Source organism: Syngnathoides biaculeatus, chromosome 9 (genome assembly GCF_019802595.1).
Source record: "Syngnathoides biaculeatus isolate LvHL_M chromosome 9, ASM1980259v1, whole genome shotgun sequence".
NCBI classification, from domain to species: domain Eukaryota; kingdom Metazoa; phylum Chordata; class Actinopteri; order Syngnathiformes; family Syngnathidae; genus Syngnathoides; species Syngnathoides biaculeatus.
The window spans coordinates 29,985,427-30,001,778 of NC_084648.1; the positions used below are offsets into that span (position 1 = coordinate 29,985,427).

At 42.6% G+C, this 16,352-nt stretch overlaps 1 protein-coding gene and 1 long non-coding RNA gene across 2 annotated transcripts in view; one reads left to right on the forward strand and one right to left on the reverse strand.

Moving 5' to 3' along the window:
- LOC133505703 (sphingosine kinase 1-like) overlaps positions 1 to 16,352 on the forward strand; it is a 36,271-nt gene that overhangs the window by 14,672 nt on the left and 5,247 nt on the right. Inside the window, 3 exon segments of the mRNA XM_061829052.1 lie at positions 8,405 to 8,554; positions 12,999 to 13,093; positions 13,244 to 13,359. Coding sequence (XP_061685036.1) covers positions 8,405 to 8,554; positions 12,999 to 13,093; positions 13,244 to 13,359 — 361 coding nt within the window.
- On the reverse strand, positions 1,631 to 3,026 carry LOC133506294 (uncharacterized). Its single transcript, XR_009796468.1, has 3 exons — positions 2,544 to 3,026; positions 2,220 to 2,417; positions 1,631 to 2,027 (listed from the first exon to the last, which is right to left on the reverse strand). It is a non-coding gene; the product is annotated as an uncharacterized LOC133506294 (long non-coding RNA).

Sequence of the window (16,352 nt, forward strand, 5' to 3'; positions counted from 1 at the left end):
GACTTTTATGTTGACGTTTGACGAAATGAAAGAGCCTTCAAACTTTAGAAGCTTGAAAAGCTGCACTACTTAGTTTTTATCAGATTGAAACTGGGTCTATATGTCATATTACAGAAGGGATAGATTCGCACCAGGTCAAATGCATGTTAATCCGTTAATCCCTTTAATGTGGAAACTGGATTCCTTCCTAATGGGTGTTTGGTCAGGCTTAAGAGTCCAAGTCACCCAAGAGCAACAGGCAGAAATGGGAGATCTCAGTCAGTTGGTAGATACAGAAATGCAAATGAGTTTTTGTTTTTATAATGATTCCATTAAGATCACAGGCCTAACAGCAATTGGCCCCGTGAGATGTTCATTTCTCACTTTCTAAATTATGACTGTAGGTTGGGTTAAAAAAAAACAGACACGTTGCTGAATATTGTGAGTCCAACTCATCTATTCTCAGACTCACAGACTGTGCATGCTCAGATAGTTATTATAAGATCACTTTTCCGGCTCTTGGGTTTCCCCCCCTTTCAATTAGTACATAGGAAATACTATAGCGGATACCTTGATATAGTAATTACTCCATGACGATTTGGGCCAGATCCCATACTTGTGGTTTACCAAAAGTGTAGTCACACATCACAACACAAGTTTGGTTGAGAACATAGGCTCAATAGTTCTGGGGGCTTTCAACTTCCAGACATGGTTGGTTTGTAGTTGAAAAGAAGAGATACAATTTTGCAAATCTGCGCATCACTTGGCAATCAGGGCCACACCCATTCTCAGACAAACAAACCAAGCCCATTATTTTCTGTCATAAATCCACCAGTCCTCTTCTGAATACTGCCCAGCCCCGTGCATCATGGGTGAATAAATATACAACGCGTGCCACAGTGGCACTGCAGCTAATGACGGAGGAGGAAACTGGTAGCAGACAGAGGCAAAGAGATAATTCCCTCCGGAATGTCTTGGGGAGGGAGGAGTGGCACACAGGAAGTGGACAGGGTTTGAGTGTGGCCAACAAAGACACACAGGCAGCGGGGTCAGGGCCTCCAGCACCAACTGTCATGCTTCCTGGTGTACAAGGACACTAATATCACTAGCTATCACTGCTAGTAAAACTCTGAATTCCAGAGGAACATTCTTTCTCTGTCTCTCACTTGCTTTAAAAATATGTGTGTGGCTGAATGGAAGAATAACTCTGTCTTGTCATACATAATTCTTTTATTAAAATTAGTACATTGTTATTAGTCACCTCAAGGAGGTTTTTTTTGTGCAACTTCCTGCCAACATTTTTTAGGATATACGAATTTAGATGTTTAATCTTAGATACAGTACTTGTTCTTCCAAATATGTTCTAATTAAAGGTGGTGACAACTAACAAACATATACCGTACATATTTTATATATATATATATATATATATATATAAAATATGTATATATATATATATATATATATTATATATATATATATACACATGCACAGTGAAGAAAACCCTGCTATATTGCAAGTTCATCCACTTAGAGGGGTCTGAAATTTTCAATGTATAATTTTTTAATGATTTATTTGTGTGACACAGCTGCAAATAGGTATTTGAACACCAGAGAAAAACAATGTTAATATTTGTTACAGTAGCCTTTGTTGGGAATTACAGAGGTCAAACGTTTCCTATAGTTCACCTGGTTTCCCACACTGCGGGAGGGATTTTGGCCCACTCCTCGACACAGATCTTCTCTAGATCAGACAGGTTTCTGGGCTGTCGCTGAGAAACACGGAGTTTCAGCTCCCTCCAAAGATATTCTATTGGGTTTAGGTCTGGAGACTGGCTAAGCCATGCCAGAACCTTGATGTGCTTCTTACGGAGCCACTCCTTGGTTTTCCTGGCTGTGTGCGGTCATTGTCATGTTGAAAGACCCAGCCACGACCCATCTTCAATGCTCTGACTGAGGAAAAGAGGTAGTTCCTCAACATCTCACAATACATGGCCGCGATCATCCTCTCCTTAATACAGTGCAGTCGTTGACAGCTGGGATGGGCTCCTGCAAGGCCATGCAGCTGATCAGGACAGGTTAAAAATTAAAACAACAACAAAATGATAGATTGAGAGAGATCAAACAATCAATAGATATGCCATATAGAAGCACAGCGTTTTAGTTGTTAGTAAAATACATGCCACAATAACGAAACTGAAAATTTTATATCATTTTCTCAGAGGTCAAAATTTTACATACACGGAATGGATTGTATCTTTAAAAAACGTAGGGAAGCCCAGATGACGAGCTTTGGAAGCTCCTGATGCTTGAAGGTGCCACATCGATCTGTTCCAACTATTATATGCCAGCATAAACCTCATGGGAATATCCAGCCATCACACCACTCAGGAAGGAGTCAGACTCTGTGTCCCAGAGATGAACGTGTTTTGGTCCGAACTGTGTAAATCAACCACAGAACAAAAGCTAAGCACCTTGGGAAGATACTGGATGAAGCTGGTGAGAAAGTGTCATTATCCACAGTGAAATGAGACCTGCATTGACATTGGGTGAAAGGCCACTCACTGAGAATGAGGTATCCATCCATCTATCCATCCATCCATCCATCCATCCATCCATCCATCTTCTGAGCTGCTTATCTTCACAAAGATCACGGGAGTGCTGGAGCTTAACCAAGCTGTCATTGCTTGCACAGGAGGCAATGTACACCCTGAACTGATTGCCGGCCAATCGCATGGCACCTAGAGACTAACAACAGTCGCAGTCACAATCACACATACAGCCAATTTAGAGTGTCCAATTAATGTTGCATGTTTTTGGGTTGTGGGAGGAAACCGGAGTGCCCGGAGAAAAGCCACACAGACACTGGGAGAACATGCAAACCCCACACATGCGGGGATGGGATTTGAACCCCAGTCCTCAGAACTGTGAGGCCAACGCTTTACGGCTGTTTCACTGTGCCGCTCTCAATCTCCTATAATTATATAGACACACACCTACAGGATTTGCAAACCAGTGAGTTTTGAAGACATACTGTACCTTCACTGGCTTTACTGTTTTGTTAAAAAAAAAAAAAAAAAGACAAACCACTTTCAAAGTGGTGTACAACTAAATTATTCACACTGTGTAATGCTATAAAGACCTAATAGTATTTGTTATCTTGGTTTTATATCAGGGGTGGACAAACCTTATGGCTCAGGGGCCACATCGGCTTTAAAAATTGGACAGGCGGCCTGGGTCAGCACAAGATACGATACACATAAAAAAATGGATTTTTTTTTTAACATTACATATCAAACATACCCAGAAAAAAAGCATTCGAATATTAACATACCTCTTAATGAGAACAGTGTTGTTGATCACCCATTTTGGCCAATGCATCAAAGTCTGTAGGTAATTCTGCTGCGGCAATTCTCAGAACAGATCTGAGGTGTTCATCACTCATCTGGGATCTGTGGGGTGCTTTGTTGGTGTTCATCACACTAAAAATCTGTTCACACACATATGTAGAGCCAAATAACACCGGTATCATCTGTGCTGTCTTCTGAATGTTTGCGAATTTGGCTGCACTTAATGAAGCATAAAACTCATCCAGTTTCAGGGAGTTGAACATGTCCTTTGACACCACGTCACATTGGAGATCAATCAGTTCTATTTGCAACTCCGTGGCACCGTTTCCGGGTCGTGTGAGAAGGGACATGACACCAGCTGAAGTGCCCTGTCAAATTTTCCAAAATCACAAAACAGACGGTAGAATTCCTCATGCAGGTCATCCAGTGATTCTCTATATTTTTTGACCGATCGTGGAGCCTCTTTTAAGGTAGCTCGTTCCTGTGTGTCAGTATGTCCACAGTAAAAGCTAAATCACAAAGACAATCTGTGTCATTCAACTCAGAAAAATTGACAGTATTCTCAAGTAGCTCCAAAAATGAAATAATCTCCTGTTTGAGCTCCCACACACGTTGACATACTTTTCCTAAACTTAACCAGCGGACATTAGAATAGTAAAAGTAAGTCCGTGTGGTCAGCATCCGTTTTTTCAAGAAAATGAATAAACTGACTATGGTGAAGTCCCCTCGCTCGAATGAAGTTAACAAGATTGACAACTGGCTTAACTACCTGGTCAAACTGCAACACGAATTTCCACAGTGCTTCTTGGTGGATTATGCAGTGTACAAAAATCACCTCCTGCTCAGGGTTGTCCCCTTTCGCCCTGTCCTGAATTCTCTCGAGCATCCCAACGTTTTTTCCTCTCAGATTTGGTGATCCATCAGTGGTAACGTAGGCGAGCATTCTCCAGGGTAACGTGTGCTTCTGTATGGCTGCTGACACACTGTTAAATAAAACCTGTCCATGTATTTTTTCTTTCAGAGATTCCATATCCAAAAACTCTCATGAATCCCTCTGATAAAAATTAAAAGCTGAGCAGTGTCCTTTATATCATGGCTTTCGTCAAGTGCCGAAAAATACAATGTAAATGACTCCGCTTTCTTGTTTAACTTGCCAGTTAAATGTTCGTCAATTTCTTCAATACAACGAGTCACTGTCCTGCGTGATAAGTTAATAATTACAAATTTGTTCTTGTTCTCGGGACATAAAATGCTTGCTGTCCCCATCATGCATTCTTTAAGAAACAGGCTTGCTGGCTTTTGTCTTCGTGCTTGCTTCTTGGTTGGAAGATGCTCGAATAAAGGTGTTTTGCTGAGCCTGCAACCTCGCTACCAACCTCTCAGCGCGTAGCCGTGCGTTTTTGTGATGAAAGGTAGCTGGTGTAATTAGCATGCTTGGTAGAAAAGTGACTGCTGATGTTGTAGTCTTTTAAAACCGCAACAATTTCTTGGCAAATAAAACATACAGCCTTGGACCGGACTAGAGTATTTAGGTTTCCATTCTTTCTTAAACACCTGGCAATCACAGTCGACTATTCTTTTCTTTAACATTGCTGTAGATGGATTCTGATTTGACCAGTAGAAAAAGACTGATAACAGGAAATGGCTTTCGCTCCGCTAAATCAAGACACCGCACCTAATGTCGTACCTAGTGTTGAATGCCTGTCATTACAAGGGAAAATGGAATGAATGCAATTATTCACATCATACCTTAATTCTCTCCCAATCTTTGCCGGGCCGGATGAAAAAGACCAACAGGCCGGATGTGGCCCACGGGCCGTAGCTTGACCACCTCTGTTTTATATCAATCTTCTTTTCCTTTCGGCTTGTCCCGTTAGGGGTCGCCACAGCGTGTCATCTTTTGCCATCTTAGCCTATCTCCTGCATCTTCCTCTCTAACCCCAACTGCCCTCATGTCTTCCCTCACCACATCCATAAACCTTCTCTTTGGTCTTCCTCTCGCTCTTTTGCCTGGGAGCTCCATCCTCAGCATCCTTCTACCAATATACTCACTCTCTCGCCTCTGAACATGTCCAAACCATCGAAGTCTGCTCTCTCGAATCTTGTCTCCAAAACATCCAGCTTTGGCTGTCCCTCTAATGAGCTCATTTCTAATCCTATCCAACCTGGTCACTCCGAGCGAGAACCTCAACATCTTCATTTCTGCCACCTCCAGTTCAGCTTCCTGTTGTTTCTTCAGTGCCACCGTCTCTAATCCGTACATCATGGCCGGCCTCACCACTGTTTTGTAAACTTTGCCCTTCATCCTAGCAGACACTCTTCTGTCACATGACACACCAGACACCTTTCGCCAGCTGTTCCAACCTGCTTGGACCCGTTTCTTCACTTCCTGACCACACTCTCCATTGCTCTGTATTGTTGACCCCAAGTATTTGAAGTCGTCCACCCTCGCTATCTCTTCTCCCTGTAGCCTCACTCTTCCCCCTCTACTTTTCTCATTCACGCACATATATTCTGTTTTACTTTGGCTAATCTTCATTCCTCTCCTTTCCAGTGCATGTCTCCATCTTTCCAATTGTTCCTCTGCGTGCTCCCTGCTTTCACTGCATATGACAATATCATCTGCGAACATCATGGTCCAAGGGGATTCCAGTCTAACCTCATCTGTCAGCCTATCCATTACCACTGCAACAGGAAGGGGCTCAGAGCTGATCCCTGATGCAGTCCCACCTCCACCTTAAATTCCTCTGTCACACCTAAGGCACACCTCAACATTGTTCTGCTGCCATCATACATGTCCTGTACTATTTTAACATACTTCTCTGCCACACCAGACTTACGCATGCAGTACCACAGTTCCTCTCTTGGTACTCTGTCGTAGGCTTTCTCTAGATCCACAAAGACACAATGTAGCTCCTTCTGACCTTCTCTGTATTTTTCCACGAGCATCCTCAAGGCAAATAATGCATCTCTGGTACTCTTTCTAGGCCTGAAACCATACTGTTGCTCGCAGATACTTACTTCTGTCCTGAGTCTAGCCTCCACTACTCTTTCCCATAACTTCATTGTGTGGCTCATCAACTTTATTCCTCTATAGTTCCCACAGCTCTGAACATCCCCTTTGTTCTTAAAAATGGGAACTAGAACACTTTTCCTCCATTCTTCAGGCATCTTTTCGCCCGCTAGTATTCTGTTGAATAAGTTGGTCAAAAACTCCACAGCCATCTCTCCAAATTGCTTCCATACCTCTACCGGTATGTCATCAGGACCAACTGCCTTTCCATTTTTCATCCTTTGTAGTGCCTTACTGACTTCCCCTTAGTAATAATTCCACTTCCTGGTCCTTCACTCTTGGTTCTTCAACTCTTCCTTCTTCTCATTTTCTTCATTCATCAACTTCTCAAAGTATTCTTTCCATCTATTTAGCACACTACCGGCACCAGTCAACACATTTCCATCTCTATCCTTAATCACCCTGACCTGCTGCACATCCTTCCCATCTCTATCCCTCTGTCTGGCCAACCTGTAGAGATCCTTTTCTCTTCTTTCGTGTCCAACCTGGTGTACATGTCTTCATATGCCTCTTGTTTAACCTTTGCCACCTCTACCTTTGCCCTACGTCGCATCTCGATGTACTCCTTTCGCCTCTCCTCAGTCCTCTCAGTATCCCACTTCTTCTTCGCTTATCTCTTTCCTTGTATGACTCCCTGTATTTTGGGGTTCCACCACCAAGTCTCCTTCTCCCCTTTCCTACCAGATGACACACCAAGTACTCTCCTGCCTGTCTCTCTGATCACCTTGGCTGTCGTCGTCCAGTCTTCCGGGAGCTTCGGTTGTCCATCGAGAGCCTGTCTCACAACATTCTTCCTTTCTCAGCTTCCACCACATGGTTCTCTGCTCTACCTTTGTCTTCTTAATCTTCCTACCCACCACCAGAATCATCCTACATACTACCATCCTATGCTGTCGAGCTACACTCTCCCCTACCACTACTTTACAGTCAGTAACCTCCTTCAGATTACATCGTCTGCACCAAAATATAATCTACCTGCGTGGTTCTACCTCCGCTCTTGTAGGTCACTATATGTTCCTCCCTCTTCTGGAAATAAGTGTTCACTACAGCCATCTCCATCCTTTTTGCAAAGTCCACCACCATCTGCCCTTCAAAGTTCCTTTCTGGATGCCGTACTTACCCATCACTTCTTCATCGCCCCTGTTTCCTTTACCAATATGTCCATTACAATCTGCACCAATCACAACTCTCTCCCTGTCTGGGATGCTCAGAACTACTTCATCTAGTTCCTTCCAGAATTTCTCTTTCAACTCTAGGTCACATCCTACCTGTGGTGCATAGCCGCTAACCACATTATACATAACACCCTCAATTTCAAATTTTAGTCTCATCACTCGATCTGATACACTTTTCACCTCCAAGACATTCTTAGCCAGCTCTTCCTTTAAAATAAACCCTACTCCATTTCTCTTCCCATCTACTCCGTGGTAGAATAATTTAAACCCTGCTCCCAAACTTCTAGCCTTACTACCTTTCCACCTGCTCTCTTGGATGCACAGAATATCAACCTTTCTTCTAATCATCATGTCAACCAACTCCTGTGCTTTTCCTGTCATAGTCCCAACATTCAAAGTCCCTACACTCAGTTGTAGGCTCTGTGCATTCCTCTTTTTCTTCTGACGCTGGATCCGGTTTCCTCCTCTTCTTTGTCTTCGACCCACAGTAGCTGAATTTCCACCGACGCCCTGCAGGTTAGCAGTGCCGGGGGCGGGCGTTGTTAACCCGGGCCACGACCGATCCGGTATGGGATTCTTTAGATGAACGCTCATATTTGTTTGGCACAGTTTTTACGCCGGATGCCCTTCCTGACGCAAACCGCTGCATTTATCCGGGCTTGGGACCGGCCTACAGATTGCACTGGTTTGTGCCCCCATAGGGCTGCATTTCTCTGTTTTATATCAATGCTAACAGCTAAATCCACCTTGAGTCTTCTATCTACTTACTTACTTTTGCCCTATCTCTTTTGTGTCAGTCATCACATGTAAACAATTCTCTCTTTGTAGGGGTGCTGCTTAGTGAGCTTTCGCATCCATGCCGGCTGCTGCTGCTGGTGAATCCACATAGTGGGAAAGGACATGCGCTCACGCTTTACAACAGCCACGTAAAGCGGATGCTGAACGAGGCCGGAGTCCTTCATACATTATTCATCACAGGTGAGTGGGCATAAGCATGAGAACACGTCACGAAAAAATACCCAAAAAAATCGTAGAACAACACCTTTTTTTAACAGTTGAGGATTGGTTCTCGTGTATTCATGCTGAGATGTCCTTGCTGCAGCATAAGTGGCTCAAGGTAAATAAGAAAGAAGCAACAATTTTTTTACAGCTCTTTTCTGAAATTAAATCAATTTGTTTCCCCTCAAATTTCTTCACACAACACCCCATCAAGACAATGTGGACAAATATTGCAACTTTTGCAAATGTATTAAAAATAAAAGCTAAGTTTGATGGATGGAATCTATTTTGAATTGAGGCTGTAACAAGACAATACGAGTTTAGCATGAATCATGCATGTTTTGCCTTTAAATTACCCCCCCCCAAAAAAAAATATATATACTGCTGTCATTCACAAAAGCTCAACTGTATCAAATTTAATCAACAAATTGACTGACACACTTGACATACTCATTTAATTTATTGTTGAAATCTTACCTATCATCACTTTACTGTCCCAAACCACGACAACAAAACATATCATCATGTTGTCACTCTGCTGATAAACAGTCTCTAGTCTGACCCACATTCATGCAGTTACAGTTGTTATGTAAACGACGTACACACACACACACACACACACTTATCCAGATGCTGTATGGATAAACACAGCAATGATAAACACACACACACACTCACTAAATCCCCTCTCACCATGATTTGATTTCCTTATCACTATTAGCCTCCATACTGTTTGGTCATGATTACGCAGCACACATTTGTGATGCTCTTATGTGACACAAATTACCCCCCCCGCCCCTCAGCCCCACAAAAAATACCCCCCAAAAACATAAAAAGCTCATGTTAAGTCATTTTGTGTGGGAGAGAAAAGGGAGCAAAAATGCAGTACAGTTAAATTACTGTGGGAAATGATGCACACTTGGGGGAGGGGGGGTTGAGTTGAGGGGAATACTTTTTGCTACTTTAATCCTGAAGGAAAGAGAGTTTAGGATTTAATCCTAACAGCTATGAGTGGAGACAAGGAAATCGGGTTATGTTCTAGTCAAGCCAAATTTTGAAATATGTTGACCTGTGGTTTTAAACCAGTAATAATTTGTTTTATGTGCATATTCAGACAATTCATAATGAATGTAATTTTAAAATTATAAGACTACTAGTGTTAAATATTTCAAAAGTTATTTACATTGATTAACAAATACACATTGCTCACGAGTAATGTTTTTTTTTTATGTCTGGCACTTCTAATATTGTGTGTATTACAGTATTTACATGTGTAAGCTTGTCTGTGCATGTAAGTGTGTGTGAGAGCTGGTGACATGAAATGTCTACCTAACAAAAGTGGACAAATTCATTCTGAGCCGCTTGGCTGTGTGGCAGCTGTGGGCACTACCGGAAGGGGTGGGGGCTAGATAAGGCATGACAGCATTGCTGGACTGTCTGTGTTTGGCTGTGTGTGTGCGTGTGTATGTGGGATGTGCATGCATGAATGTCTGTATGCATGTCATGGTTAGTGTCAGCAGTTTCAGTCAAGATTCTTCTCACTTGCTACAACCAAGAAGTACCAAAGGATGTTTATCTGACAGCATTAAGATTAGCTCTACCCTTGCCTTCCTTTTGTGCTTGAAGAAAAACAACTATTTGTCCAAAAGTAAAGATTCCATCTCGCACAAGTCATGGATTTGTTTTTCCATTCTTCCAACAGTTTTATTCCGCTTAATTGAGGTCGGGTTATGAAGAGCATAACTTTAGCAGGGAAGTCCAGACTTCCCTTTCCCCAGCCACTTCTTTCAGCTCTTCCTGGGGAATCCCATTTCCCATTCACAGGCCAGTCGGCTGACAGTCTTTCCAGAGTGTGCTGGGTCGTCCCAGGGGTCTCCTCCGGGTTGGATGTGCCTGGAGCACTTGACAAGGCAGGCATCCAGGAAGCGTCCTAATCAGATACCCAAGCCACCTCATCTGGCTCCTCTCAATGCAGAGGAGCAGCAGCTTGACTCTGAGGCCCTCCCAGATAACTGAGCTTCTCACATTATCTCTAAAGGCTGGACACCATGTGACACCTTTTATCTGTGATCTTGTTCTTTCGGACATGACCCACATATCGTGACCATAGGTGAGGGTAGGAATGTAGATTGACCAGTAAATTGAGAGGTTCACGTTTCAGCGTCGCTCCTTCTTCACCACAACGGACCGATACAAAGTCTGCATCACTGCAGACACTACCAATCCGTCTGTCCATCTCCAATCCCATTCTTCCCTCATTCGTCAACCCCAAGGTCACCGATGGTGTAGTGGTACACATGCCTGACACATGCCCTTTGAGTGTGCACAACATCGTCAGTAATGACTTGCCTCCACAGGGAGTGTGTGGGGCAATGTAAGCGTCTTTTGCTTACACTTGTGAAATGAATTGTTTCTCACTACCTTGTGAGCGCCTTAATAAGGTAGCTTACATAAAATGAAAACATGTGCTACAATACATAATAATGTAGCCAGTGTGTTCAAGTGAATTTTATTGGACATGTCACAACAACATTTGCAAATGTTGGAACCCGGTGAGCAAATATGGTGCACCACATCATAAGGAACCATATCTATTGTGGCACCTCGTCTATGTAAAAGAGAATTTAAGACCTCCACCATTGTGAAAATATGGTACATTAACAAAAGAAAAACTTAGAGAGCAAAATATGACAAAATGCGAGGCAGTGAATGAAACAATGAACCGAGAATGGTGTACACTATGTTTGATACCTGAATGGATTATTCCACAAACAATTTCTTTAAACATAATTCAAATGTGGTTTCTCTCAAGTGGAGTCACTTGCGATGACATTCTCTCAGTCTTTGCAAACGGCCAGCATCCGTCTTGACAATGACCTTAAGTGGATCGACAGTATCTTGCCATAAATGTATTCTAGTCACAACTGGAGCATGTCCTGACTTGTAAGAGAACAACACAGGGAGTGTTTGAATTCATGGAAATGTAATTATAGGTGCAGCAGTCGTCCGTTGGCATCTGATTAAGCTATCAGACTGGCTGGTGTGGTATTCACACACATGTGCGCACACACAGTCATCACCCACTATGAGTTAGTGAGGTGGTGGAGTACAGCAGTTATGGGATGGCTCCTTGCAGCTAAGTGCGTACTCATCTGGAGCTGCCTGCCTCTAATTAATGATGCACGATCAGCACATTAGCACTGCAGCTCTCTGGATGGCAACATTTCACATCGGTGTACTAAATTCAAGACAATTATAGGTTTTTGCATATTTTTTGTCTTTCATTGAATTTGACCTCATTTTTTAAAATCATTTTAACAATTAGAATTAAACCATAGAACTCTTCTCTTCTTAAATAGAGGGCACTGTTTTAACTTGAGCAACCAGAGAGAACAAATGCTGGATCAGAAACTATCTATCTACAACGAATTTTAATGGTTTCTTCTTTCCCCTTTGGCAGAAGTCCAGGAATGTAGAATTTTGAGAACTTGCTTTCCCCTTCCTCCCTAACTTCAGATCTCTATTGAAACCCGCTGAGAAAGTCTTTGACAGGCAAATCACAAATGTTTAAAGGGGGGGCGAAAGGGGATTATGTGACTTTTAAAATTCTAGCAAGACTTAGCTTCATTTTACGATTCCAGGTTTCCTTTTTTTTAACTTTTGTTGCTATTGGGAGTAAGATAACGTCATGGCCCTGCCGGTCCCTGTCCTGCCTATACCGGTCCCTGAGGCGGCACGCACCTGCCGCAGTCGGTGGAGGCGCACACCTGCGCCTCGTCTCTAGTAATTACGACCCACTTATATAGAAGCACACATACGGTCTGGCCTTTGCCAGATCGTTGCTTCATGCCTCGTTCCCGCACTCTCGTAATCCCGTTCCTGATCTCCCATGTGCTGACTCCTGCCTGCCCACTGACCTGCCTCCTAAGACTGACGTTCTTGTAACTGCTGCTCCCGTTGACTGCCTGCCTGTTCCCCGACACTGGACCGAATAAACACCTTTCCCGAACTGCCTCTGCATCTCCCGAGTTGTGCATTTGGGTCCAACCCGTGTTCTGGTCGTGACAGATAATCCAGCTAATAAACATTTGTGTCCTTCTATGAGTTTCGTGAACATTAAGTGCGTAAGTAAAAGATGATCTCGTCATGAGTCCTCTCACTACATGCGCTGATTGTCCAGTTCTATTTTGTAGGGACGGTCTTAAAATAATAATTAATATGAAATTAATGACCCAAGATTGGCCTAGAGAAGGATGATTTTTCAAGAGATCATTTTATTAGTATTCTACTATCAGGTCGTACAAAGAGTTATTACATACGTATGACTTGTTTTTTTATCTACAAACCTTAGCTAAAGTAAAGCATGCTGTTTTGGTACACATGTTGACAGGAACGATGACATCATTTACTCGTGTTTTCACAGAACATCAGAATCATGCTCGCGAGCATGTGAGGGAGGCTGACCTGTCCCAGTGGGACGCTCTCGTTGTCATGTCAGGCGATGGTCTTCTGTTTGAGGTAATGTGTACATCAGAACAGAGAGTAACTGCAACATTTAAGAGATTGATTAAAATCAAAAGATCTTCAGCAGCAGTATTCTGTAATCTTTGCTCAAAGATCTTACTGTAAATACTTGTGTATTTTAGTGTATGTGTTTGTATGTATTAGGTAATAAATGGTCTCCTGGAGAGATCAGACTGGGAGGACGCTATCCTTACACCACTTGGTATACTCCCTGGTGGTTCAGGAAACGCCTTGGCTGCATCCCTTCATCACTACGTAGGGTGAGTCACACACACACCGCAACACTCGTACTCAATGGTATACTGTATTTACACAGCAAAAATCGACTACAAAAAGACACTGTATATAAAAAAAAAAAATGACCAAACCGAAGCTGTTTTTAATACCAGTTGTATACTGTACAACATATCCTCAAGTTGGAGTCCCTGCCCATCATGCTACAATTAGTCTATGTGGGTGTGATAAAAATAGCTTTCCCCAAACAGATACCTCCTTTTTACCCCCCCCCTCCCCATCAGTAATGGTGGCCCCGCTAGTTTGCAAAGTAAACATCTTTCTTTCTCTTCAACTGGTAACCGTGGCCCACACCCCTCACCCCTGCCTAAAAAAATAAATGGGTGGGGAGATAAGCATTTTTTCCAATATACCTCATGTTTAAAGTTTTAAGAGTATCATTCACCACTAGATGGCAGACAGTGTTTAATAGAGCTTCTACCAGGTTTTCTTATCAGTACTATCAAAAAGAGGGAGCAATTTATACGGTCAACAAATAGGCAACCATACGTCCCTAAATTATTTAGAGACATTGTCAGCCACGAATGTGATGTAACACTCATAAGTCAGACAAGACAAATGGAGGATCTTTTTCCTCAAAGATGGAGGCTTTTTTTTGTGTAATTACCAGGAAGAGTACACCTTGCATCTTATATATTTGGTAAGTAATGCTTACCTCAGCTTATCTCATCATACAATGGAACTGACTGCAAGGTTAGTATATCACACACAACTCACAGATGGGGGTTTTTATATATATTTTAAAAAGTGCAACATAAATGTAAGCAAACAATAAATTAAGACACATTCAGTGAACTGCAGGTAACACACCCGAATAACGATGAATGTCCTTATTACGAAAAAATTGAATGTTGCAGTTCTGGTGGAACGGTGGTGTAGCTGTAGAGAGTTGGCCTCATAGTTCTGAGGACCGGGGTTCAGATCCCCCGTTGAAACCCACCTTCCCCCCCCAGTTAGTTATGACTAGCCAAGTTCCCAACTGGCAGCTTTGCTTTGTTGAAGGAGCCCTGGTGGCTGGTGTGTCTCCTCTATCCACTTGGCCAAGTCACTACACGTTTGCACCACGATTAACAGTCCGGTTTTAGAGGGAACAAAGTTTAGTAACTTAGCCACTCATCCTCACAAGGGTCGCAGGAGTGCTTGGAGCCTAGCCCAGCTGTCAACGGACAGAAGGCAGGGTACACCCTAAACTACTTGCCAGACAATCGCAGGGCACATTGAGAGCCGCACCCACAATCACACCTAGGGCCAATTTAGTCCCATGTTAATTTTGCGTGTTTTGGGGATATGGGAGGAAACCGGAGTGCCTGGAGAACACACAGGCAGGCAAACTCCATACAGGAGCTTTGAAGCCAACAGTCTAAGCAGCTGCTCCACCATCCCGCCAATTTCCCACTTCAAAAACAATATAAGTACTGGTCAATATTCACATGTTTTGCTTTGAGGTCTTCAACACCTTCGTGTTTACCACTGTTTACATCGCCTTTCCTTTGAACAACACTCAATAAGTGTTTAGGAAGTGAGAAGAGTAATAAATGAAAATTTGTCGGTGGAATTCTTGTTTGATGTTCAACTTTAGTTATCTAACAGTCCAGGGTGTCCATTATTGTATTTTATTTTCTATAATTCACCACATATTTTCAATGGGAGACAGGTGTGGACTGCTGGCTGGCCTGTCTCGTCCTCGAGTCCAGAGATTCCAAACCAGTGTGCCATGAGAGCTCTTATATAGTGTGCTGTGGGAAATGATCAAATTTCCCTTAATTGGTCAAAATATTATTTATTTACAACAAAATGTACCTTTGCACTAACGCAACCCTATGGAATCACACATGCAAGCTTTTGAACTTGGCAATTATAAGAATCTGGATGGTCATTTTACTTATTAGTTCAAAGGACACAGGGTCCATGAGTTTCAAAAACAATTTATGTGGATTCCTCAAACTACGGCATACTTAATTCTAGATGAGTTCAGGCCCAGAGAAGCCTGTGGTATGTTGGGGTCTTGTTGATATGTTTTTCAACTGCCATGGTACGGTTTTAACTTGCATTTGTAGTGATAAACTGTGTTAACGGATAATGGATTTCTGAAGTGTTCCTGAGCCCGCGTGGCAATCACCTTTAAAAACGATCCCAGCTGAGGTCTTGAATGTCACTGGCATTCAACGTTGCTCTACAAAAATGCTGATTACATCCAGATTTTTTTATGTTCTCTGAATGTTTTGATGATATTATGAACTGTAGATAATGAACTCCCTAGATTATACATTCGGAAATCCATCCATCATTCATTCCTCATATCTGCACGCACACAACACTGGACTGCACCACAAAACGTGTAAATCACCTTTTCTAAATATCATCACGCAATTGGCAGCATGGTGGACAACTGGTAAGCAAGGGGGCACTCGAGCAGACAAAGTAAGAATCAGACCAGTGGAATATATGTGCCAAGGAAGTGACTTTTACCGGCCCTGTTAGCACTGGGCTAGCGTGTTGCTGCTGTGTTACTGGGGTGTCTCAGTGATATTTACCGGTAAGTTTTATTTTAACCGGCCCTGTTAGCATTAGCGCTAGCACAGCGCCTGCATTAGCGGTGCGCTAGCGTTAAACTCTTTCTACCGTCTTTCTTTGTAAATATCTTGTGTTTGAATGTGCGTTTCAATGAGGGCACTTGCGGCTTTTACACAGCTGCGGCGTATGTATGTACCAAATGGTATTTCCTTTACAAATTTACTCGGTGAGGCTTATAACCAGCTGTGCTCTGTAGGCCGGGAATTATGGTAGGTCTAACCCCAGAAGACCGGCATTGGTTTTCTTACGTTTGTAATTAATTGAGGAAAGATGTGTTTCACTGATTTTACAAAATGTGAAGATCTCTTTGAGACTCCTTGAAATTTTTCCTTTTAGCTTCTTTTGTTTTTCCATTGTGGTAGAAATGTAATTTTGGGCACATGAT